General features: G+C 47.8%; 1 protein-coding gene across 1 annotated transcript; it reads right to left on the bottom strand.

Annotated features, from left to right (window-relative positions):
- Positions 1-213: 213 nt before the first annotated feature.
- On the bottom strand, positions 214-24,194 carry LOC143793445 (uncharacterized). The gene is made up of 9 exons (XM_077280415.1): positions 23,451-24,194; positions 21,319-21,630; positions 16,164-16,433; positions 15,811-15,900; positions 15,257-15,352; positions 14,596-14,694; positions 8,791-8,901; positions 2,421-2,537; positions 214-1,929 (listed from the first exon to the last, which is right to left on the bottom strand). The coding sequence occupies exons 1-9, from the start codon at positions 23,497-23,499 to the stop codon at positions 1,784-1,786; spliced, it is 1,290 nt and encodes a 429-aa protein (XP_077136530.1). The 5' UTR covers positions 23,500-24,194; the 3' UTR covers positions 214-1,783.
- Positions 24,195-24,567: the final 373 nt, after the last annotated feature.

Here is a 24,567-nt window from a genome sequence, read left to right as displayed (position 1 = left end):
CGACCCCTTTAAGTTTGTTTCCATCTGTAAAAGTTCATTGCTCTATTTGATAATGAAAAATGTTGTCAGTTGTAGACTTGTAATAAATATCAGGGTCGGCTGCGACTTTCTCCAAGCTTTGATTTGTGGCCTCTATGTGTTTGAGTTTGATGTCCCTGATATAAAGGCAATATTCAGTCTGTGTGTTCAGCAATAGTCAGCAATGAAGAATAATAGAGGAAATATCAAAACTTTACTAAAGAATTACATTATATAGACATTATAATCACCTACAAGGCACGGCGAATCTTACACTCCAAATAATTACCCCCAAGTTATAAGACAGACAGAAAACCAGACACGTATGTACAGGGAAGATTTACATTATTGGCCCAGTATAGAATGACATCTCATGGCCATCAGTCTCCAGTGCCCGGGACAGTCACAGACGCAATCAGCCCTCTGTAACCTGGTGAAGGACACAGTTACAGAGGATAAATCCACTGCTTTATGGCCATCCACTGCTCCGTAACATTGTTCTTGCTCATCACACTGGCCCTCTGTGACCGACACTGGCCCTCTGCGACAAACCCTGGGCCCCTCTGCGACAAACCCTGGGCCCCTCTGCGACAAACCCTGGGCCCCTCTGCGACAAACCCTGGGCCCCTCTGCGACACACCCTGGGCCCCTCTGCGACACACCCTGGGCCCCTCTGCGACAGACGCTGGGCCCTCTGCGACAAACCCTGGGCCCCTCTGCGACAAACCCTGGGCCCCTCTGCGACAAACCCTGGGCCCCTCTGCGACAAACCCTGGGCCCCTCTGCGACAAACCCTGGGCCCCTCTGCGACAAACCCTGGGCCCCTCTGGGACAAACCCTGGGCCCCTCTGGGACAAACCCTGGGCCTCTGTGACTGACAACGTTCAGGAGGGAACCCAGCCCCTAAATAACCTCTGCCCGCCCAGTCTCCCCAGGGTAACAGACAGGTAGACGACATATAGACAGAATAAATAAAGTAACAAACGCTGATATCAGAGGATAATTGGCTGCATCCACGTCACCATGGAGCATCTAGAATCACACATTGCACAATGATGGCGAGACTCCACCACCGTCACCCATCTACACATAGAAAACCAGTTGGATCGATGGATCGTGCACGCCTCAACAAAGAAATCCCATCACCAGGAAGGAAGAGAGGTGGGATGATGGAAACCACAGGATGGAGACAACTTACTGATCTGCACATGATAGAAAAATGGAAACTACATTTTTGCAAAATCTGGATTTTCTTCAGTCTGGAGTCTGAGCCTCGTGCAGAAATCCCGGCACCTCCGGCCTCGGCTGCGATCACTGAGGTTATTATTGATCGTATCAGGACGGTTCTGCAGCTGATTGTACGAATAATCAATATCTGCTGCCGGCTGCTCCTGTGTAATCACCGACCAATGATTTCCCTGATGTCCCCGATGTAGACAAGTCCGGAGATGCTGGGGCCACGGGAGCATGTTTAGGCCACGTAGGCGGCTCACAGTAGTACAAGCCACGTGTGCCCTGGTGATGTTGAAGAAATGTCTCAGACGACCATTACTGACCTCAGTGATAGGAATCGAGGCCGGAGGTGCCGGGATTTCTGCACGAGGCTCAGACTCCGGACCGGACAAGTCCAGCGGTTTTGATCATTTGGTTTCCATTCCCAGCAGCTGCAGATCAGTGACGTCTCTGCCCGGTGATTTCCATCATCCACCACTTTTCCTTTTTGGTGCTGTAATTTCCATGTTGAGGAGTGTAGAGGTTTCTTATTTCATGTTGGGGTCTCATCCGCTCCACTTTGGGTTTCTTTTTCAGGTCCTTCATTCTTTCTTTCGTCTTCATTGATGTCGACCGTTCCGTCTTCGTCTGGAGCGAGAGCAAACGAGCCCTTGTGGGGGTCCGGAGCTCCTGGCCGGCCTGTAATAAGACACGGGACGGGAGCTTCTTACACATTATATAACACTTCTTATAGACAATTAACCCCGAGTGGCCGAACACCAGGCCCTGGCGTCTCCGTACACACATGTAGAAAATCTCGGCATATTCACATCCTTGTACAATGTATAGTAAGATAAAAGGGAGGTCAAAATTCTGACAAAATACAAAGGGGTGAGAGTGGCCGGCTCTGAAGAGGTGTGCGTGACATCACTGGTGATTACGTGTGATGTCATCACGAGTCTCAGACCCTGCACACTCTACAAGGCACAGATAAAATACAATTTATGAAAGCCGCCAGTGATCTCCACAAGTACTGAATCTTATTTACCCAGGGGCCACAGTGCAAACTAAAAATTAATCTACCTATGTGTAATCACAGCAATGGACGACTTGTAGTAGACCCCAGCCCTTCACTGTAGATGAGACATCACACATCTATTCATCATGTGTGATCCTCCCACTGTACTCACACTTCACCCACAGGATCCTCAGGGGCAGGACCACAGCAAGTAGGATGACGAAGCCGATCACAAGCTGCAGGAGCGTCCACAGTATCTGCCGATTCCTCAAGCCACAGAGATCAGAGGCTACAAGAAACGCAAAGTACAATCAGAGACTCCACCACCAGGGATGTAATGTGGACACAATGTACAATCAGAGACTCCACCACCGGGGATGTAATGTGGACACAATGTACAATCAGAGCCTCCACCACCGGGGATATAATGTGGACACAATGTACAATCATATCCTCCACCACCAGGGATGTAATGTGGATACAATGTACAATCAGAGACTCCACCACCAGGGATGTAATGTGGACACAATGTACAATCAGAGACTCCACCACCGGGGATGTAATGTGGACACAATGTACAATCAGAGCCTCCACCACCGGGGATATAATGTGGACACAATGTACAATCAGAGACTCCACCACCAGGGATGTAATGTGGACACAATGTACAATCAGAGACTCCACCACCGGGGATGTAATGTGGACACAATGTACAATCAGAGCCTCCACCACCGGGGATATAATGTGGACACAATGTACAATCATATCCTCCACCACCAGGGATATAATGTGGATACAATGTACAATCAGAGACTCCACCACCAGGGATGTAATGTGGACACAATGTACAATCATATCCTCCACCACCAGGGATGTAATGTGGACACAATGTACAATCAGAGCCTCCACCACCGGGGATGTAATGTGGACACAATGTACAATCAGAGACTCCACCACCAGGGATGTAATGTGGACACAATGTACAATCATATCCTCCACCACCAGGGATGTAATGTGGACACAATGTACAATCAGAGCCTCCACCACCGGGGATGTAATGTGGACACAATGTACAATCAGAGACTCCACCACCGGGGATGTAATGTGGACACAATGTACAATCAGAGACTCCACCACCGGGGATGTAATGTGGACACAATGTACAATCAGAGACTCCACCACCACGGATGTAATGTGGACACAATGTACAATCAGAGACTCCACCACCGGGGATGTAATGTGGACACAATGTACCATCAGAGCCTCCACCACCGGGGATATAATGTGGACACAATGTACAATCATATCCTCCACCACCAGGGATGTAATGTGGACACAATGTACAATCAGAGACTCCACCACCCACCAGGGATGTAATGTGGACACAATGTACAATCAGAGACTCCACCACCAGGAATATAATGTGGACACAATGTACAATCATAGACTCCACCACCGGGGATGTAATGTGGACACAATGTACAATCAGAGACTCCACCACCCACCAGGGATGTAATGTGGACACAATGTACAATCAGAGACTCCACCACCAGGAATATAATGTGGACACAATGTACAATCATAGACTCCACCACCAGGGATGTAATGTGGATACAATGTACAATCAGAGACTTCACCCCTGGGGATGTAATGTGGACACAATGTACAATCAGAGACTCCACCACCGGGGATGTAATGTGGACACAATGTACAATCAGAGACTCCACCACCGGGGATGTAATGTGGATACAATGTACAATCAGAGACTTCACCCCTGGGGATGTAATGTGGACACAATGTACAATCAGAGACTCCACCACCGGGGATGTAATGTGGACACAATGTACAATCAGAGACTCCACCACCGGGGATGTAATGTGGATACAATGTACAATTAGAGACTCCACCACCAGGGATGTAATGTGGACACAATGTACAATCAGAGACTCCACCACCGGGGATGTAATGTGGATACAATGTACAATCAGAGACTCCACCACCGGGGATGTAATGTGGATACAATGTACAATTAGAGACTCCACCACCGGGGATGTAATGTGGATACAATGTACAATCAGAGACTCCACCACCGGGGATGTAATGTGGACACAATGTACAATCAGAGCCTCCACCACCGGGGATATAATGTGGACACAATGTACAATCATATCCTCCACCACCAGGGATGTAATGTGGATACAATGTACAATCAGAGACTCCACCACCAGGGATGTAATGTGGACACAATGTACAATCATATCCTCCACCACCAGGGATGTAATGTGGACACAATGTACAATCAGAGCCTCCACCACCGGGGATGTAATGTGGACACAATGTACAATCAGAGACTCCACCACCAGGGATGTAATGTGGACACAATGTACAATCATATCCTCCACCACCAGGGATGTAATGTGGACACAATGTACAATCAGAGCCTCCACCACCGGGGATGTAATGTGGACACAATGTACAATCAGAGACTCCACCACCGGGGATGTAATGTGGACACAATGTACAATCAGAGACTCCACCACCAGGGATGTAATGTGGACACAATGTACAATCAGAGACTCCACCACCGGGGATGTAATGTGGACACAATGTACAATCAGAGCCTCCACCACCGGGGATATAATGTGGACACAATGTACAATCATATCCTCCACCACCAGGGATGTAATGTGGACACAATGTACAATCAGAGACTCCACCACCCACCAGGGATGTAATGTGGACACAATGTACAATCATAGACTCCACCACCGGGGATGTAATGTGGACACAATGTACAATCAGAGACTCCACCACCAGGAATATAATGTGGACACAATGTACAATCATAGACTCCACCACCAGGGATGTAATGTGGATACAATGTACAATCAGAGACTTCACCCCTGGGGATATAATGTGGACACAATGTACAATCAGAGACTCCACCACCGGGGATGTAATGTGGACACAATGTACAATCAGAGACTCCACCACCGGGGATGTAATGTGGATACAATGTACAATCAGAGACTTCACCCCTGGGGATGTAATGTGGACACAATGTACAATCAGAGACTCCACCACCGGGGATGTAATGTGGACACAATGTACAATCAGAGACTCCACCACCAGGGATGTAATGTGGACACAATGTACAATCAGAGACTCCACCACCGGGGATGTAATGTGGATACAATGTACAATCAGAGACTCCACCACCAGGGATGTAATGTGGACACAATGTACAATCAGAGACTCCACCACCAGGGATGTAATGTGGACACAATGTATAATCAGAGACTCCACCACCAGGGATGTAATGTGGACACAATGTACAATCAGAGACTCCACCACCGGGGATGTAATGTGGATACAATGTACAATTAGAGACTCCACCACCGGGGATGTAATGTGGATACAATGTACAATCAGAGACTCCACCACCGGGGATGTAATGTGGATACAATGTACAATTAGAGACTCCACCACCAGGGATGTAATGTGGACACAATGTACAATCAGAGACTCCACCACCGGGGATGTAATGTGGATACAATGTACAATCAGAGACTCCACCACCGGGGATGTAATGTGGATACAATGTACAATTAGAGACTCCACCACCGGGGATGTAATGTGGATACAATGTACAATCAGAGACTCCACCACCGGGGATGTAATGTGGACACAATGTACAATCAGAGCCTCCACCACCGGGGATATAATGTGGACACAATGTACAATCATATCCTCCACCACCAGGGATGTAATGTGGATACAATGTACAATCAGAGACTCCACCACCAGGGATGTAATGTGGACACAATGTACAATCATATCCTCCACCACCAGGGATGTAATGTGGACACAATGTACAATCAGAGCCTCCACCACCGGGGATGTAATGTGGACACAATGTACAATCAGAGACTTCACCACCAGGGATGTAATGTGGACACAATGTACAATCATATCCTCCACCACCAGGGATGTAATGTGGACACAATGTACAATCAGAGCCTCCACCACCGGGGATGTAATGTGGACACAATGTACAATCAGAGACTCCACCACCGGGGATGTAATGTGGACACAATGTACAATCAGAGACTCCACCACCAGGGATGTAATGTGGACACAATGTACAATCAGAGACTCCACCACCGGGGATGTAATGTGGACACAATGTACAATCAGAGCCTCCACCACCGGGGATATAATGTGGACACAATGTACAATCATATCCTCCACCACCAGGGATGTAATGTGGACACAATGTACAATCAGAGACTCCACCACCCACCAGGGATGTAATGTGGACACAATGTACAATCAGAGACTCCACCACCCACTAGGGATGTAATGTGGACACAATGTACAATCAGAGACTCCACCACCAGGAATATAATGTGGACACAATGTACAATCATAGACTCCACCACCAGGGATGTAATGTGGATACAATGTACAATCAGAGACTCCACCACCGGGGATGTAATGTGGACACAATGTACAATCAGAGCCTCCACCACCGGGGATATAATGTGGACACAATGTACAATCATATCCTCCACCACCAGGGATGTAATGTGGACACAATGTACAATCATAGACTCCACCACCCACCAGGGATGTAATGTGGACACAATGTACAATCAGAGACTCCACCACCCACTAGGGATGTAATGTGGACACAATGTACAATCAGAGACTCCACCACCAGGAATATAATGTGGACACAATGTACAATCATAGACTCCACCACCAGGGATGTAATGTGGATACAATGTACAATCAGAGACTTCACCCCTGGGGATGTAATGTGGACACAATGTACAATCAGAGACTCCACCACCGGGGATGTAATGTGGACACAATGTACAATCAGAGACTCCACCACCGGGGATGTAATGTGGATACAATGTACAATCAGAGACTTCACCCCTGGGGATGTAATGTGGACACAATGTACAATCAGAGACTCCACCACCGGGGATGTAATGTGGACACAATGTACAATCAGAGACTCCACCACCGGGGATGTAATGTGGATACAATGTACAATCAGAGACTCCACCACCAGGGATGTAATGTGGACACAATGTACAATCAGAGACTCCACCACCGGGGATGTAATGTGGATACAATGTACAATCAGAGACTCCACCACCAGGGATGTAATGTGGACACAATGTACAATCAGAGACTCCACCACCAGGGATGTAATGTGGACACAATGTATAATCAGAGACTCCACCACCAGGGATGTAATGTGGACACAATGTACAATCAGAGACTCCACCACCGGGGATGTAATGTGGATACAATGTACAATTAGAGACTCCACCACCGGGGATGTAATGTGGATACAATGTACAATCAGAGACTCCACCACCGGGGATGTAATGTGGATACAATGTACAATTAGAGACTCCACCACCAGGGATGTAATGTGGACACAATGTACAATCAGAGACTCCACCACCGGGGATGTAATGTGGATACAATGTACAATCAGAGACTCCACCACCGGGGATGTAATGTGGATACAATGTACAATCAGAGACTCCACCACCGGGGATGTAATGTGGATACAATGTACAATCAGAGACTCCACCACCGGGGATGTAATGTGGATACAATGTACAATCAGAGACTCCACCACCGGGGATGTAATGTGGACACAATGTACAATCAGAGACTCCACCACCGGGGATGTAATGTGGACACAATGTACAATCAGAGACTCCACCACCGGGGATGTAATGTGGACACAATGTACAATTAGAGACTCCACCACCGGGGATGTAATGTGGATACAATGTACAATCAGGGACTCCACCACCAGGGATGTAATGTGGAAACAATGTACAATCAGAGACTCCACCACCGGGGATGTAATGTGGACACAATGTACAATCAGAGACTCCACCACCGGGGATGTAATGTGGACACAATGTACAATCAGAGACTTCACCACCGGGGATGTAATGTGGATACAATGTACAATTAGAGACTCCACCACCGGGGATATAATGTGGATACAATGTACAATCAGGGACTCCACCACCAGGGATGTAATGTGGACACAATGTACAATCAGAGACTCCACCACCGGGGATGTAATGTGGACACAATGTACAATCAGAGACTTCACCACCGGGGATGTAATGTGGATACAATGTACAATCAGAGACTCCACCACCAGTGATGTAATGTGGACACAATGTACAATCAGAGACTCCACCACCGGGGATGTAATGTGGACACAATGTGCAATCAGAGGCTCCACCACCGGGGATGTAATGTGGACACAATGTACAATTAGAGACTCCACCACCGGGGATGTAATGTGGACACAATGTGCAATCAGAGACTCCACCACCAGGGATGTAATGTGGACACAATGTACAATCAGAGACTCCACCACCGGGGATGTAATGTGGATACAATGTACAATCAGAGACTCCACCACCAGGGATGTAATGTGGACACAATGTACAATCAGACCCTGGTATCCCCTCGGTAAACAGAGCACTCACCTGCCAAATACAACCATATGTACTGTATATAAATTGCTGGTACCAGGAGCAAATCAGCTGCAAATAGTGCATCCTCCATAATCCTGATTATCATCGGGTGCAGGGGAAGACCTGTGATATATGGAGAGACGGGTTATAAAAAGAGGAGACTTTCAGAGTGTAATACAGAGGTGCAGTCTTGTACAATGGTTACACTAGTGTCTCCATTCTCCGCAGACTGTGAGCCCCGACCCCTCATCTACGTCCCATGTACGGAGCCGGATATTGTCCTGAACCTCTGCAGTGACAGTGTGTACAGGAGTCACCGTCATAGATATAATTACACAATCTATAAAGCCATCTGATACGTATCATTGTGAATTTTGAAGCAGGGCTTGCACTCTTATAATCTCTACTTGACCCTTATGAAGAGGGGACCACCCTGGTGTGAACAGGTAATTAAAGTGGATTATCTGATGGATCGCAGTCCAGGCATATGTAACAGAGGAATTCGGTGAGATGACAGATTTATGGCTGGGGAGATAACCAATACCCTTGGCACTTGCTGTGACCAGAAAGGCAAGTAGCCTGTTTTTGGTTAGGCTCCAGTATGAGTATTGAGGTTTTTATGAACGGCATAGATATGGTAGATATGAGAGGCATATTACTGGCTTCATGACAAAGTGGCGAACGTTATACATTGTCTTACATCACTGGGTGGTTGCGGCAGCACTTCCAAATTAATGGATGACAACATCCATGCCATGTTTCTGTTCTATAGAAAGATAAAATCGTGATAGTAATTATGACTTTAATATCTCCCGCCTGGGACCTTCCGGGGTGAAGATATCCTGTCCTGAAAGTTGTGGATCACAATATTCTAAACACCAGCCCTGCTATGAGTCACCGGAGGAGAGGTATGTGGATGTGACTTGTGTTAATAAAAAGTTTTGTTTGTTCCCCCAAAAATGAATGCTTCCTTCCTCTACAATCTGCGCCATTTCCGCGACACATACAGTACAGACCAAAAGTTTGGACACACCTTCTCATTTAAAGATTTTTCCGTATTTTCATGACTTTGAAAATTGTAAATTCACACTGAAACTATCAAACAACACATGTGGAATTATATACTTAACAAAAAAGTGTTAAACAACTGAAATTATGTCTTATATTCTAGGTTCTTCACAGTAGCCACCTTTTGCTTTGATGACTGCTTTGCACACTCTTGGCATTCTCTTGATGAGCTTCCAGAGGTAGTCACCGGGAATGGTTTTCACTTCACAGGTGTGCCCTGGCAGGTTTAATAACTGGGATTTCTTGCCTTATAAATGGGGTTGGGACCATCAGTTGTGTTGGGCAGAGGTCTGGTGGATACACAGCTGATAGTCCTACTGAATAGACTGTTAGAATTTGTATTATGAAAAAAGCAGCTAAGTAAAGAAAAACGAGTGGCAATCATTACTTTAAGAAATGAAGGTCAGTTCCAAAAATTGGGAAAACTTTGAAAGTGTCCCCAAGTGCAGTGGCAAAAACCATCAAGCGCTACAAAGAAACTGGCTCACATGAGGACCGCCCCAGGAAAGGAAGACCAAGAGTCACCTCTGCTTCTGAGGATAAGTTTATCCGAGTCACCAGCCTCAGAAATCGCAGGTTAACAGCAGCTCAGATTAGAGACCAGGTCAATGCCACACAGCGTTCTAGCAGCAGACACATTTCTACAACAACTGTTAAGAGGAGACTTTGTGCAGCAGGCCTTCATGGTAAAATAGCTGCTAGGAAACCACTGCTAAGGACAGGCAACAAGCAGAAGAGACTTGTTTGGGCTAAAGAACACAAGGAATGGACATTAGACCAGTGGAAATCTGTGCTTTGGTCTGATGAGTCCAAATTTGAGATCTTTGGTTCCAACCACCGTGTCTTTGTGCAAAGCAGAAAAGGTGAACGGATGGACTCTACATGCCTGGTTCCCACCGTGAAGCATGGAGGAGGAGGTGTGATGGTGTGGGGGTGCTTTGCTGGTGACACTGTTGGGGATTTATTCAGAATTGAAGGCATACTGAACCAGCATGGCTACCACAGCATCTTGCAGCGGCATGCTATTCCATCCGGTTTGCGTTTAGTTGGACCATCATTTATTTTTCAACAGGACAATGACCCAAAACACACCTCCAACCTGTGAAAGGGCTATTTGACCAAGAAGGAGAGTGATGGGGTGCTACGCCAGATGACCTGGCCTTCACAGTCACCAGACCTGAACCCAATCGAGATGTTTGGGGTGAGCTGGACCGCAGAGTGAAGGCAAAAGGGCCAACAAGTGCGAAGCATCTCTGGGAACTCCTTCAAGATTGTTGGAAGACCATTCCCGGTGACTACCTCTTAAAGTTCATCAAGAGAATGCCAAGAGTGTACAAAGCAGTCATCAAAGCAAAAGGTGGCTACTGTGCAGAACCTAGACTATAAGACATAATTCCAGTTGTTTCACACTTTTTTGTTAAGTATATAATTCCACATGTGTTAATCCATAGTTTTGATGCCTTCAGTGTGAATGTACAATTTTCATAGTAATGAAAATACAGAAAAATCTTTAAATGAGAAGGTGTGTCCAAACTTTTGGTCTGTACTGTATGTTTAGTACTTTTTTTTAGTCATTCCTTTTTATCTCATGTGATTGTATACACCATATCGTTTTGTCCATTTTGTAACATCTTAGTATATTTTTATAAACACTGCCTACTTTTTGGATTCAATATATAAAATGTAATAGTTCTGTTCCTCTTGCTCTGTGGACCGCACCCATGAAGCCATGCGCTACCTGTAACGGGTGTCCAGTCGCCTGTAGATACGATTGGTGGTGGCGGTGAGTATTTCTTTTTGCTATTGTGGAGTATTTATATGTAGAGCTATGGCTGGCGCCCCTACATGATTGTCCCCTTCCTCCTCCAACCTGGGACACCGGCTTATTCACCGCCCCAGCCCCGTGGTCTCCAGGCATGTCCCTCATGCTTCATGTTGTGGGAACCACAGTTTCCGGAGGCGCGTCTAGTATGAGCGTGCTTGTGCTCCCCTGTTCATAAAGGAGCAGCATGCATATGCTAAAGATCATTGCTGAGAGGCATTTAGTATAATCAGTACACCTGCAAGATGGCTCAGCCATTGCCTGAACCTCGTCCCCCTGGTCCCGGAGCGGCCAGTGCCTGAACCTCGTCCTCCTGTCCCAGAGCGGCCAGTGCCTGAACCTCGTCCTCCTGTCCCAGAGCGGCCAGTGCCTGAACCTCGTCCTCCTGTCCCAGAGCGGCCAGGGGCTGAACCTTATTCCCTCTAGTCCTGCAGTGGCCAGGGCCTGAACCTCATTCCCCCTAGTCCCGGAGTGACCAGGGCCTGAACCTCACTCCCCCTAGTCCCGGAGTGACCAGGGCCTGAACCTCACTCCCCCTAGTCCCGGAGTGACCAGTGCCTGAACCTCATTCCCCCTAGTCCCGGAGTGACCAGTGCCTGAACCTCATTCCCTGGTCCCAGAGCAGCCAGTGCCTGAACCTCATTCCCTGGTCCCGGAGTGACCAGTGCCTGAACCTCGTCCCCTGGTCCCGGAGTGACCAGTGCCTGAACCTCATTCCCCCTGTCCAGAGCGGCCAGTGCCTGAACCTCTTCCCCCTGTCCGGAGCGGCCAGGGCCTGAACCTCATTCCCCCTAGTCCCGGAGTGACCAGTGCTTGAACCTCATTCCCCCTAGTCCTGGAGTGACCAGTGCCTGAACCTCATTCCCCCTAGTCCCGGAGTGACCAGTGCCTGAACCTCATTCCCCCTAGTCCCGGAGTGACCAGTGCCTGAACCTCATTCCCCCTAGTCCCAGAGCGGCCAGGGCCTGAACCTCATTCCCCCTAGTCCCGGAGTGACCAGTGCCTGAACCTCGTCCCCTGGTCCCGGAGTGACCAGTGCCTGAACCTCATCCCCCCTAGTCCCGGAGTGACCAGAGCCTGAACCTCATTCCCCCTAGTCCCAGAGCGGCCAGTGCCTGAACCTCATTCCCCCTAGTCCCGGAGTGACCAGAGCCTGAACCTCATTCCCCCTAGTCCCGGAGTGACCAGTGCCTGAACCTCATTCCCCCTAGTCCCAGAGCGGCCAGTGCCTGAACCTCATTCACTGGTTCCAGAGCGACCAGTGCCTGAACCTCATCCCCTGGTCCCAGAGCAACGAGTGCCTGAACCTCATCCCCTGGTCCCAGAGCAGCCAGTGCTTGAACCTCATTCCCTGGTCCCGGAGTGACCAGTGTCTGAACCTCGTCCCCTGGTCCCGGAGTGACCAGTGCCTGAACCTCATTCCCCCTAGTCCCGGAATGACCAGTGCCTGAACCTCATTCACTGGTTCCAGAGCGACCAGTGCCTGAACATCATCCCCTGGTCCCAGAGCAACCAGTGCCTGAACCTCATCCCCTGGTCCCAGAGCAACCAGTGCCTGAACCTCATCCCCTGGTCCCAGAGCAGCCAGTGCTTGAACCTCGTCCCCTGGTCCCGGAGTGACCAGTGCCTGAACCTCGTCCCCTGGTCCCGGAGTGACCAGTGCCTGAACCTCATTACCCCTAGTCCCGGAATGACCAGTGCCTGAACCTTGTCCCCTGGTCCCAGAGCGGCCAGTGCCTGAACCTCATTCCCCCTAGTCCCGGAATGACCAGTCCCTGAACCTCATCCCCTGGTCCCAGAGCAGCCAGTGCCTGAACCTCGTCCCCTGGTCCCGGAGTGACCAGTGCCTGAACCTCATTCCCCCTAGTCCCGGAATGACCAGTGCCTGAACCTCATCCCCTGGTCCCAGAGCAGCCAGTGCCTGAACCTCGTCCCCTGGTCCCGGAGTGACCATTGCCTGAACCTCATTCCCCCTAGTCCCGGAGTGACCAGTGCCTGAACCTCATTCACTGGTTCCAGAGCGACCAGTGCCTGAACCTCGTCCCCTGGTCCCGGAGTGACCAGTGCCTGAACCTCATTCCCCCTAGTCCCGGAATGACCAGTGCCTGAACCTCATCCCCTGGTCCCAGAGCAGCCAGTGCCTGAACCTCGTCCCCTGGTCCCGGAGTGACCATTGCCTGAACCTCATTCCCCCTAGTCCCGGAGTGACCAGTGCCTGAACCTCATTCACTGGTTCCAGAGCGACCAGTGCCTGAACCTCATTCCCCCTAGTCCCGGAATGACCAGTGCCTGAACCTCATCCCCTGGTCCCAGAGCAGCCAGTGCTTGAACCTCGTCCCCTGGTCCCGGAGTGACCAGTGCCTGAACCTCGTCCCCTGGTCCCGGAGTGACCAGTGCCTGAACCTCATTACCCCTAGTCCCGGAATGACCAGTGCCTGAACCTCATTCACTGGTTCCAGAGCGACCAGTGCCTGAACCTCGTCCCCTAGTCCCAGAGTGACCAGTGCCTGAACCTCATTCCCCCTAGTCCCGGAGTGACCAGTGCCTGAACCTCATTCCCCATAATCCCGGAGTGACCAGTGCCTGAACCTCATTCCCCCTAGTCCCAGAATGACCAGTGCCTGAACCTCATCCCCTGGTCCCAGAGCAGCCAGTGCCTGAACCTCGTCCCCTGGTCCCGGAGTGACCATTGCCTGAACCTCATTCCCCCTAGTCCCGGAGTGACCAGTGCCTGAACCTCATTCACTGGTTCCAGAGCGACCAGTGCCTGAACCTCGTCCCCTAGTCCCGGAATGACCAGTGCCTGAACCTCGTCCCCTGGTCCCAGAGCAACCAGTGCCTCAACCTCATTCCCTGGTCCCAGAGCAGCCAGTGTCTGAACATTGTCCCCCAGAATAATTCAGACAGAACAATCCATATATACTCACCACAAAGCATCAATAACCATAAAGCTCGAACCATCAGAATGACAATGATGACGATGATCCCCCCTATCACAATCGTCTGATTGCTGGAATTAAATAACACTGCAAAAAATACGAGGGTCACATAAAGATCTTTGTGCGACAACCCCAGAGCCAATGTCGCCCCAGTTCTGTCTGCTAAGTACATAATGGAGACAAAGAGGATAAAGTTCCCTCCTCTTAGCTAAATACCTCACACCCACCTTAGATAAGCCACACCCTCTTTAGATAAGCCCCACCCTCTAGATTAGTCAAACCCCTCTTTAGATAAGCACACCCTCTTTAGATAAGCCCCACCCGCTTTATATAGGCCACACCCTTTTAGATAAGCAACACCCTCTAGATTAGCCACACCCCTCTTTAGATAAGCCCACCCTCTTTAGATAAGCCCCACCCGCTTTATATAGGCCAACCCTTTTAGATAAGCAACACCCTCTAGATTAGCCACGCCCCCTCTTTAGGTAAGCCACACCCCTCTTTAGATAAGCCCCACCCTCTTTGGATAAGCTGCACTCATTTTTGATAAGCCCTGCCCCTTGGGAGCAGATCTATCCAATGTCCTAGTGTTAGCAGACATGCGGCAGGTCAGGGGTTAATTTTCAGCCTTTGCAAGGAAAGTACCTACCATGTAAGAAGATGGACGATGCGCTGGACTCCATACTGGTTCCCAGTATACACGTAGCAGAAAAGAGAAGTTTTGATAGAGAAGTGTCTTTTTGGCCTGCGACATAAGATGACGGGTCAGTGACATAACGGCTCATGTGCTGGTCAGCCTGGGGCTATACTGGTAGATATACAGTATATATATACAGTATATATATATATATATATATATACACACACATACACCTCACTGCCTGGAGGATCACCTCAGTTACATGCTGGTACTGCCCCCTAGGGACTACAGAAGGCAGAGACGGGGTCACCTCTTAGTGCAGCCCCCATATAGGACCATCCACCCTCCATAGGGTCCCACAATACCCTACCAGTCCCCCATCTCTTGTCTAGCCTCATTGTGTGCTGCCAAATTCTGCCGCCGGGCCCTAATCCTGCCCTCCTAATACCTTAGGATGTCCCGGAGTAGTCACATCAATCACAGTCACTTCCTACACAGGGGCCCAAGATCTGCAATATGAAGGGTCGCTTCTCAGCCTTCTGGCTCATTGTGATGCTACTTACAAATGGTAACCAGTAGACAGAGATGGTGACAGATGTAGATGACCCCTCCGATACAGCCAATGCAGAAGAACACGTACCCTCCACTGATTCCTGAGGAGACAAGTCATGGATGATCATCTATGTACGGGGAAGCCAGGCGTTATACCCACGACGACATATCATAAGGGCGATACAATGTAGAGAACATAATATGGAAGATCGGGAGCCAACAACTCAAGGCAATGACTTAAGAAGTCTCCAAGACTGGACCATGTCCTGGAGACCCTGGTCTGTCATTGCTATTGATGGCTTCAGATGCTCAGATCTGATCATGAGGACAGAAGACAATAAAACAATATGATTAGGGACATTACTCTCGGGAATGAGCTCCATCTCCTGGGAGTCCTTCTGGCTAACAAGGTTCTTCGCTCTACACTTGTAGATGCCCCAATGTTGGGGGTTGGTCCCATCAATGACCAGGAGATGGTCATTCTCGATCTTAGACGTGTTCTCCTTTATCTCGTATGCATTTCTTAGGAAGGTTACATTAGAGGAATCGCTTGTCCCCGCATCACACAGAAGAGAAACACGACAGGTCACATTGTCCGTATCTGCGATTCTCAAGTCCAGATTCTCCACGGGATCTAAGGAGAGAATATGAGAAGAAATGATCTCAGTCAGGAGTAGACGAGAGATAAAAGGTGTATGGTGCAGAAACAGGAGCACACAGGAGACACAGGAGCATACAGGAGACAGAGGAGCACACAGGAGACAGAGGAACATACAGGAGACAGAGGAGCATACAGGAGACACAGGAGCACACAGGAGACAGAGGAGCACACAGGAGACAGAGGAGCACACAGGAGACACAGGAGCATACAGGAGACACAGGAGCATACAGGAGACAGAGGAGCACACAGGAGACAGAGGAGCATACAGGAGACAGGAGCACACAGGAGACAGAGGAGCATACAGGAGACAGAGGAGCACACAGGAGACAGAGGAGCATACAGGAGACAGAGGAGCACACAGGAGACAGAGGAGCACACAGGAGACAGAGGAGCACACAGGAGACAGAGGAGCACACAGGAGACAGAGGAGCACACAGGAGACAGAGGAGCATACAGGAGACACAGGAGCACACAGGAGACAGAGGAGCATACAGGAGACAGAGGAGCATACAGGAGATACAGGAGCATACAGGAGACAGAGGAGCATACAGGAGACACAGGAGCATACAGGAGACAGAGGAGCACACAGGAGACAGAGGAGCACACAGGAGACAGAGGAGCACACAGGAGACAGAGGAGCACACAGGAGACAGAGGAGCATACAGGAGACAGGAGCACACAGGAGACAGAGGAGCACACAGGAGACAGAGGAGCACACAGGAGACAGAGGAGCACACAGGAGACAGAGGAGCACACAGGAGACAGAGGAGCATACAGGAGACAGAGGAGCACACAGGAGACACAGGAGCATACAGGAGACAGAGGAGCACACAGGAGACACAGGAGCATACAGGAGACAGAGGAGCATACAGGAGACAGAGGAGCACACAGGAGACAGAGGAGCATACAGGAGACACAGGAGCATACAGGAGACAGAAGAGCATACAGGAGACAGAGGAGCACACAGGAGACAGAGGAGCATACAGGAGACACAGGAGCACACAGGAGACAGAGGAGCACACAGGAGACAGAGGAGCACACAGGAGACAGAGGAGCACACAGGAGACAGAGGAGCACACAGGAGACACAGGAGCATACAGGAGACACAGGAGCATACAGGAGACAGAAGAGCATACAGGAGACAGAGGAGCACACAGGAGACAGAGGAGCATACAGGAGACACAGGAGCACACAGGAGACAGAGGAGCATACAGGAGACAGAGGAGCATACAGGAGACAGAGGAGCATACAGAGGAGCACACAGGAGACAGAGGAGCACACAGGAGACAGAGGAGCACACAGGAGACACGGGAGCATACAGGAGACAGAGGAGCATACAGGAGACACAGGAGCATACAGGAGACAGAGGAGCATACAGGAGACACAGGAGCATACAGGAGACAGAGGAGCATACAGGAGACAGAGAAGCCTACAGAGGAGCATACAGGAGACAGAGAAGCCTACAGAGGAGCATACAGGAGACAGAAGAGCATACAAGAGATACAGGAGCATACAGGAGACACGAGGCTGCCTGTGCAAGCTGAAGATATGGATGAACTCTTTATGCAACAAATGGACAAGTTCTCCAAAAAATATGACATAGTGGTCATGGGAGATTTCAACTATCCAGACATTTGCTGGGAATCTCTCTCAGGCAAATCTAACAGGTCAAGCAAATTCTTATCCTCTCTTGCTGACAACTTTATCTTCCAAAAGGTAGGAGAGAACAAGGGGATCTGCTACCTTGGATCTAATCCTTATAAACAGGGAGGAAATGGTTGAGGAGTGGCTGGGACGCTAGGAGGTAGCGACCATGCTATTTTAGAATTTTGGATAACTAGAGGAGGAAGACCTGTGAAGACTCAGACTTTAAGGTTAGATTTTAGAAATGCAGATTTTAAGGGACTCAGAAAGAGAATCGGAGGGATCCAATGTCAAGGAAGGATGGGAAATCTTGAAAAATGAGATTCTCAAAGCACATTCGTTAACAATTCCAAAAAGAGGGAAGAATAGGAAGCATTTAAGGAAACCAGGATGGATGAACTCAGAACTTAAACACATGCTAAAAAGGAAGAAAGAAATGTTCATCAAATGGAAAGAGGGAGGCATATCTAAAGAAGAATATAATGCTGTCTACAGAACCTGCAGGGCACAAATCAGATTATCTAAAGCTGACAATGAATTAAGGATTGCAAGAGACGTCAAAAGCAATAAAAAAGGATTTTGGGGATATGTCAAAAGTAAAAGAAAAGTCAAAGATGCTATGGGATTTTTACAGAATGAAAATGATGAAATGGTAAGAAAGCATGTTAAGAAGGCCAAACTTTTAAATTCCTATTTTGCATCTGTTTTCTCTCAGAAAGAAAATGTAATATCAACTGATTTTAACTGTCCTATTAAGTAATAGAAGAATTCAAGATATCTATAAACAGAGAGATTGTGAGGAAACACTTCGCTAACATAAATGAATTCAAGTCTCCGGGTCCAGATGAATTACACCCCAGAGTACTGAAGGAGATAGCAGAAGAAATTTTGGAACCACTCTCCATAATCTTTGAAAATTCTTGGAGAACAGGAGAAGTCCCATAAGGCTGGACAAGAGCAAATGTTGTTCCTATCTTAAAAAAGAGGAAGAAGGTGGACCCAGGGAACTATAGGCCGGTGAGTCTGACGTCTATACCAGGAAAGATCTTTGAACAAATTATTAAACAACATGTATGCAAGTACCTGGATAACAATGAAGTGATTAACCAGAGTCAGCATGGGTTTGTAACTAATAAGTCATGTCAGACTAACAATTTCCTTCTATGACAGAATCACTGACTGGGTGGACCAGGGAAATGCTGTAGATATAGTATATCTTGACTTCAGCAAAGCATTTGACAAAGTATCTCACACCATCTTTATTGAAAAAATGACTAAGTATGGAATGGACGAGGCAAATGTTAGGTGGATTCATAACTGGTTTAGTGATCCGACCCAAAGAGTGGTCGTAAATGGCTGCACATCAAGTTTAAAGAATGTCTCAAGTGGGGTACCACAGGGCTCTGGCCTGGGCCCCGAATTGTTAAACATCTTTATCAATGATTTAGATGAAGGAATTGAGGGTACACTGATTAAATTTGCTGATGACACAAAGCTATGAGGGATAGCTAATACTGGAGAAGAGAGAGAGCAGTCAAAAAGATATAAGTAACTGGAGCAGTGGGCAGCAACTAACAGAATGGTTTTTAACAGGGAAAAATGCAAATGTACTACATCTGGGCAATAATAATGAAAAACGCATATACAGAAAGGGAGGAATAGGGCTAAGCAACAGCACATGTAAAAAAGACGGGTATACTAATAGATCACAGACTGAACATGAGTCAACAGTGTGATGCAGCAGCAGCAAAAAAGGCAAATACAATTGTGGGATGTATTAACAGAAACATACCAGTCTAGATCATGTGAAGTCATTATTGCCCTCTACTCCTCTTTGGTCAGACCTCATCTGGAATACTGTGTCCAGTTCTGGGCACATTTTAAAAAAAGACATCAACAAACTGGAGCAAGTTCCGAGAAGAGCGACCAGAATGGTGACCGGTCTGCAGGAGGTAACGACAAGAGTAGGAAGATGAAATTCCATTTAGATACAAGGCCAGGTGACTGGAAGGAAAAAACCTGGATTCTTCAAACATCTTCATGGAGCCATGTGACCGGTGGGTCCAAATCCTGGCTTTCCCAAACGTTTCCATGTGTTCAGTGATGGTCAATGGAGCAGATCTGTATTCTTTCAGCTGGGGCCGTGGTCCCCTAAGCTGACATCCTGTAGAATGTCAAATCTGTTTCCTTCATGATGGAGCCATGATCTTGCAGCTATTCTGTAGCATGCTCCCGGCTGTAGTTTTGTAAAGAATCTCTGGATGTCTTGGATGTCCTAGATGACCTGTTATAGAGGCATATGCCACTTATATAGTTCACTATTGGTGTTCTTCTAGCCATGATCCACAGGTCAAGGGGAAGGGGTGATGAGGTTAACTATTATTAATAGTTTATCCTTCAATGTATGCTAGTCAGCAAACTGAATGGCCTGGTATAATGTGTAATCAACGTATTAGCAAACATCATTGCTCAGTGACCCTGCCTCTCTGTTTTGCAAAGATAACTATACAATAAACTATAGGAGCTGATATAAGAGATAAATAACAACCATTCATCAATTTACAAATATAATTTCAACCTACAAGAAGAAGCTTCATAAAAGATAACAGTCTATGCCTCCAGCATTACTGAAAATAGAGACCTGGATAATTAAGATAAAATGTGTCGTCACAGACAGATGATACAGTGCTATTAGGTGGGTACTGTGTTATGTGATGTGTTATGGCATGGTTGATGTGTTATGGGATGGGTGATCTATTATGGGATGGATACAGTGCTTCTGGGTGGGTACTGTGTGATGGGTGATGTGTTATGGGATGGGTACTCTGTGGTGGGATGGGTGTTTTGTTATGGGATGGGTACTGTGCAATGCCCACATCTGCTTGTCTTGGAGTAAATCTGGATGTGGGTGAAACAGTCTTTGTCCAGTGACCCCCATACGTGCAAGATCCTGGCATCACCATCATCACAATGGATCCCACCAGTAACAATGGGCTGAATGGTTCATATCATGAGAAGACACATGATGGAGACCTGGGGACTTCCCTGATGAGGTGAGATGATAGTAAACCTTGAAGGGCTGGGCACGGCTTCTGGAGATCTCCACATTTCCGAATGGAGCTCATCTGATGTTCTTGTCTCCTGCCCCACAATCATGTAATAACCCCACAGGACTGGCCTCCTCACCAGTTCCCTTATCACTAGGACCACTCACCAATCACAGTCAGGATCACGCGGAGCAGTGTTCGCTGATTCAGCTTCTGCTCATAGATACCGTTGTCTTTCTCAGTCAGGTTTGTGAGCAGGAATGACTTGTTTTCTGGGAAGACTTGCCCTCGGTTTTCATAGACCTTATGTACATGGGGTTCTCCGTGGTCCATCATCAACCAGCTGGGATTTCCACCTAATTTTCTCAGCTCGTAGATCATATTTCCTTTGAATTCTACTTCACTCTTCAGTCCTGGAAGGAGGACAGAAGAGCCGGTGGCTCCAAGGATCCTGAGCGTCTCAATCTCAACATCTCCCACTGGAAAACACAGAAACAACATTACAAGAGGACACAAAAGTAAGGCCCAGCCATCAGCAATGACCATTCAGGAGACGCTGGAAGACACAGGTCCTCGGAGAAGTGGTCCTGTGACATCTGCCTGCCCGTCCTGTCTGTTTTTTTGCTGGGCAGAGCCACATTCATATTTTGTATGGCACTGGGACTACTAGGCCTGTACAAACTGGTATCACTGGAGTTATCGTCTGTCAGTGTTTGCTCCCTTCCGTGTCAACTGGGTAGGCTTCAATCTATTTAAAGGGAACATGACAGCTGATACAGGTCCCGTTTAAGTTCCTGAAACCCTGCTGTCTACTGTCAGTTATAATTTGACTATCTTTAGTAAACTCCCGAGTGCTTTGTTCTTGTGTTCCCAGTGGATCGTCCTGATTCTGACCTCGGCTCATTGACTGACTATTCTGCCGTACGATTTTGTGCCTCCTAGTTCCGACCATTCTTTCTGCCAGACTGCACCACCAGCCAGTATTGCTATAAGGACTCAAGCCAGGACCCCGTGTAGGTCCCCATCCCTGTCAGGGTTGAAAGTCGGAGCTCTACTGGGACCTGATAGCCGAACAGTCAGCACAAAGCATGTCAACGGTTGCCATTTTTAGAGCTGCCGGGCAAACAACTTGTACTGCCCTTATATCAGGACCATGCTCAGAAGAGGCGAGTACAGAACAAGAGGACGGTCAGCAAGAACAAGACTTGGAGAAATCTGTAGACCATTCTGGAGAAACATGGATCAAAGTCAAAGCTAAAGCAACTCAGAAGTAATCACAAGGACTTGTCTCAGCTAAAAAAAAAGGCACAAGTGTCCTAAAATCCAACAACTGGTCCCAGGAGGTCACCAGGAGCCCCCTCTGAGAAGTTCCTTAGGACAGAACTTCCAACTCCTGTCCTCAATAACCTTCATATTACTCAGGTGATGGGACTATCGAGGCATCAGACATTGCTCCAGGTCCCACAAGTTCTCTCTATAACGTGAGGCAATTTCTGAAGCCTTGGTAACTCTATAACTTGTGTAATATCAAGAAAAGCCTGAAAACATCATCTGTTGGGGGAATTTGAGGACTGGAGCCGAGACTCATCGCCTTAGACGCCAATTCTAGAAGAATCCTTCTGACACCAGGGGGCGCTCTCCCATGTAGAATAGTTGTATTGTTTAGTGGCAGCTGAGTGATATGAAGAGCGCCCCCTACTGTTATTATGTGACTCTGCGGCTGCAGTGGAGGGGAAGTGAAAGTTTATCAGAACTTTTTACATATGAAACCATAAACGCCAACTCTGTCGAAATGCATAGATACAAGTTACGGAGGATTAGATCAGCCAGATCCGATGTCCCGGCCACTTCTCCTGCCTGGGGATAAATTAGATTAGTGAGTCGCTGGTATGCATCCTCGTTACCAAAGTCACCAGACATGGCCCACCATGTACACAGAGCTGAGTCCTGCGGCCGCCCTGTAGTCAGGCAGTCCCCTGTATAGCAGCTCCTTATACAGCCGTCCCCTGTATAGCAGCCCCATGTACACAGAGCTGAGTCCTGCGGCCGCCCTGCAGTCATGAAGTCCCCTGTATAGCAGCTCCTTATACAGCAGTCCCCTGTATAGCAGTCCCCTGTATAGCAGCTCCTTATACAGCAGTCCCCTGTATAGCAGTCCCCTGTATAGCAGCCTCATGTACACAGAGCTGAGTCCTGCGGCCGCCCTGCAGTCAGGCAGTCCCCTGTATAGCAGCTCCCTGTTAAGGGCACAATACCTAGAGTAATTTATGAAATATTGAAGTTATTGCTAATTACTCACCGATGCCGATAATGAGAGGGAAGACGAGGAGCGATGTGGGTGCAGCCATGTCTGGAGGTTTCTGGAGGAGTCTGACCCTCAGCTTCCTCAGTCCTTCAGATGATGTCACGGGAATTTCTGGGGTTTTTCCATTTCTTGAGACTAATGGTTCAATTCTAGAAAGTGAAGACTTTACTCCCCCGGCCCCCCATGATGTGAGGAGGTGACTGCTGCTGATGGCTTCTTCTTGTGTCAGGCAGCTGCAGGCACAGCCGATCTAAAAGTGTAATGGCACCTAAATTCTGCAACAGGGATTTACACCGGCAGAACTTACACTATGGGATTCTTAGAAATATCACTTAGATGAGGCAGTATCATCTCCTGAGGCCGACATTCCTGAGATAGGAGTGACCAGAGAAAATGTCGGGTCTGTCCAACATAGGGACCCAAGTCTAACAGAGGCGCTTAACCCCTTAGTGACCGAGCCAAGTTTGACCTTAATGACCAAGCTAAATGTTACAATTCTGACCATTTATTACAGCTCTGGAGCTTCAGCGGATCCCAGTGATCCTGTTTTCTCGTGACACATTGGACTTCATGATGGTGGTGACATTTATTCGATATGACTTGTGTTTATTTGTGAAAAAAAAACCAAAACGGAAATTTGAAGAAATTTTGTAAAATGTTACAATTTGTGCATTTTTATGCCCTTAAACCAGACAATTATGTCACACAGAATAGTTAATAACTAACATTTCCCACATGTCCACTTTACATCAGCACGATTTTGGAATCATAATATTTTTTGTTAGGACGTTATAAGGGTTAAACGTTGACCTGCGATTTTTCATTTTTCCAACAACATTTAGGAATCCATTTTTTAGGTACCACCTCACATTTGAAGTGACTTTGGGGGGTCTATATGACCAAAAGTGACACCATTCTAAAAACTGCACCCCTCAAGGTGCTCAAAACCACATTCAAGAAGTTTATTAACCCTTCAGGTGCTTCCAGGAACTGAAAAAATGTGGAAGGAAAAATGAACATTTAACTTTTTCACAAACAATTTACTTTACACCTATTTTTTTTTTTATTTTCACAAGAGTATCAGGAGAAAATATACCCCAAAATTTGTTGT

The sequence above is a fragment of the Ranitomeya variabilis genome, chromosome 1 (assembly GCF_051348905.1).
Source record: "Ranitomeya variabilis isolate aRanVar5 chromosome 1, aRanVar5.hap1, whole genome shotgun sequence".
Classification (NCBI taxonomy): domain Eukaryota; kingdom Metazoa; phylum Chordata; class Amphibia; order Anura; family Dendrobatidae; genus Ranitomeya; species Ranitomeya variabilis.
This window is presented reverse-complemented; position numbering and strand designations above follow the sequence as displayed.

Coding starts and splice junctions, on each gene's coding strand:
- LOC143793445 (XM_077280415.1), bottom strand. CDS start 23,499: ATGGCTGCACCCACATCGCTCCTCGTCTTCCCTCTCATTATCGGCATC. Junction 14,695..15,256: donor ATCGTCCATCTTCTTACATG/GTAGGTACTTTC, acceptor TATTTTTTGCAG/TGTTATTTAATTCCAGCAAT. Junction 8,902..14,595: donor ATGGTTATTGATGCTTTGTG/GTGAGTATATAT, acceptor CATATATCACAG/GTCTTCCCCTGCACCCGATG.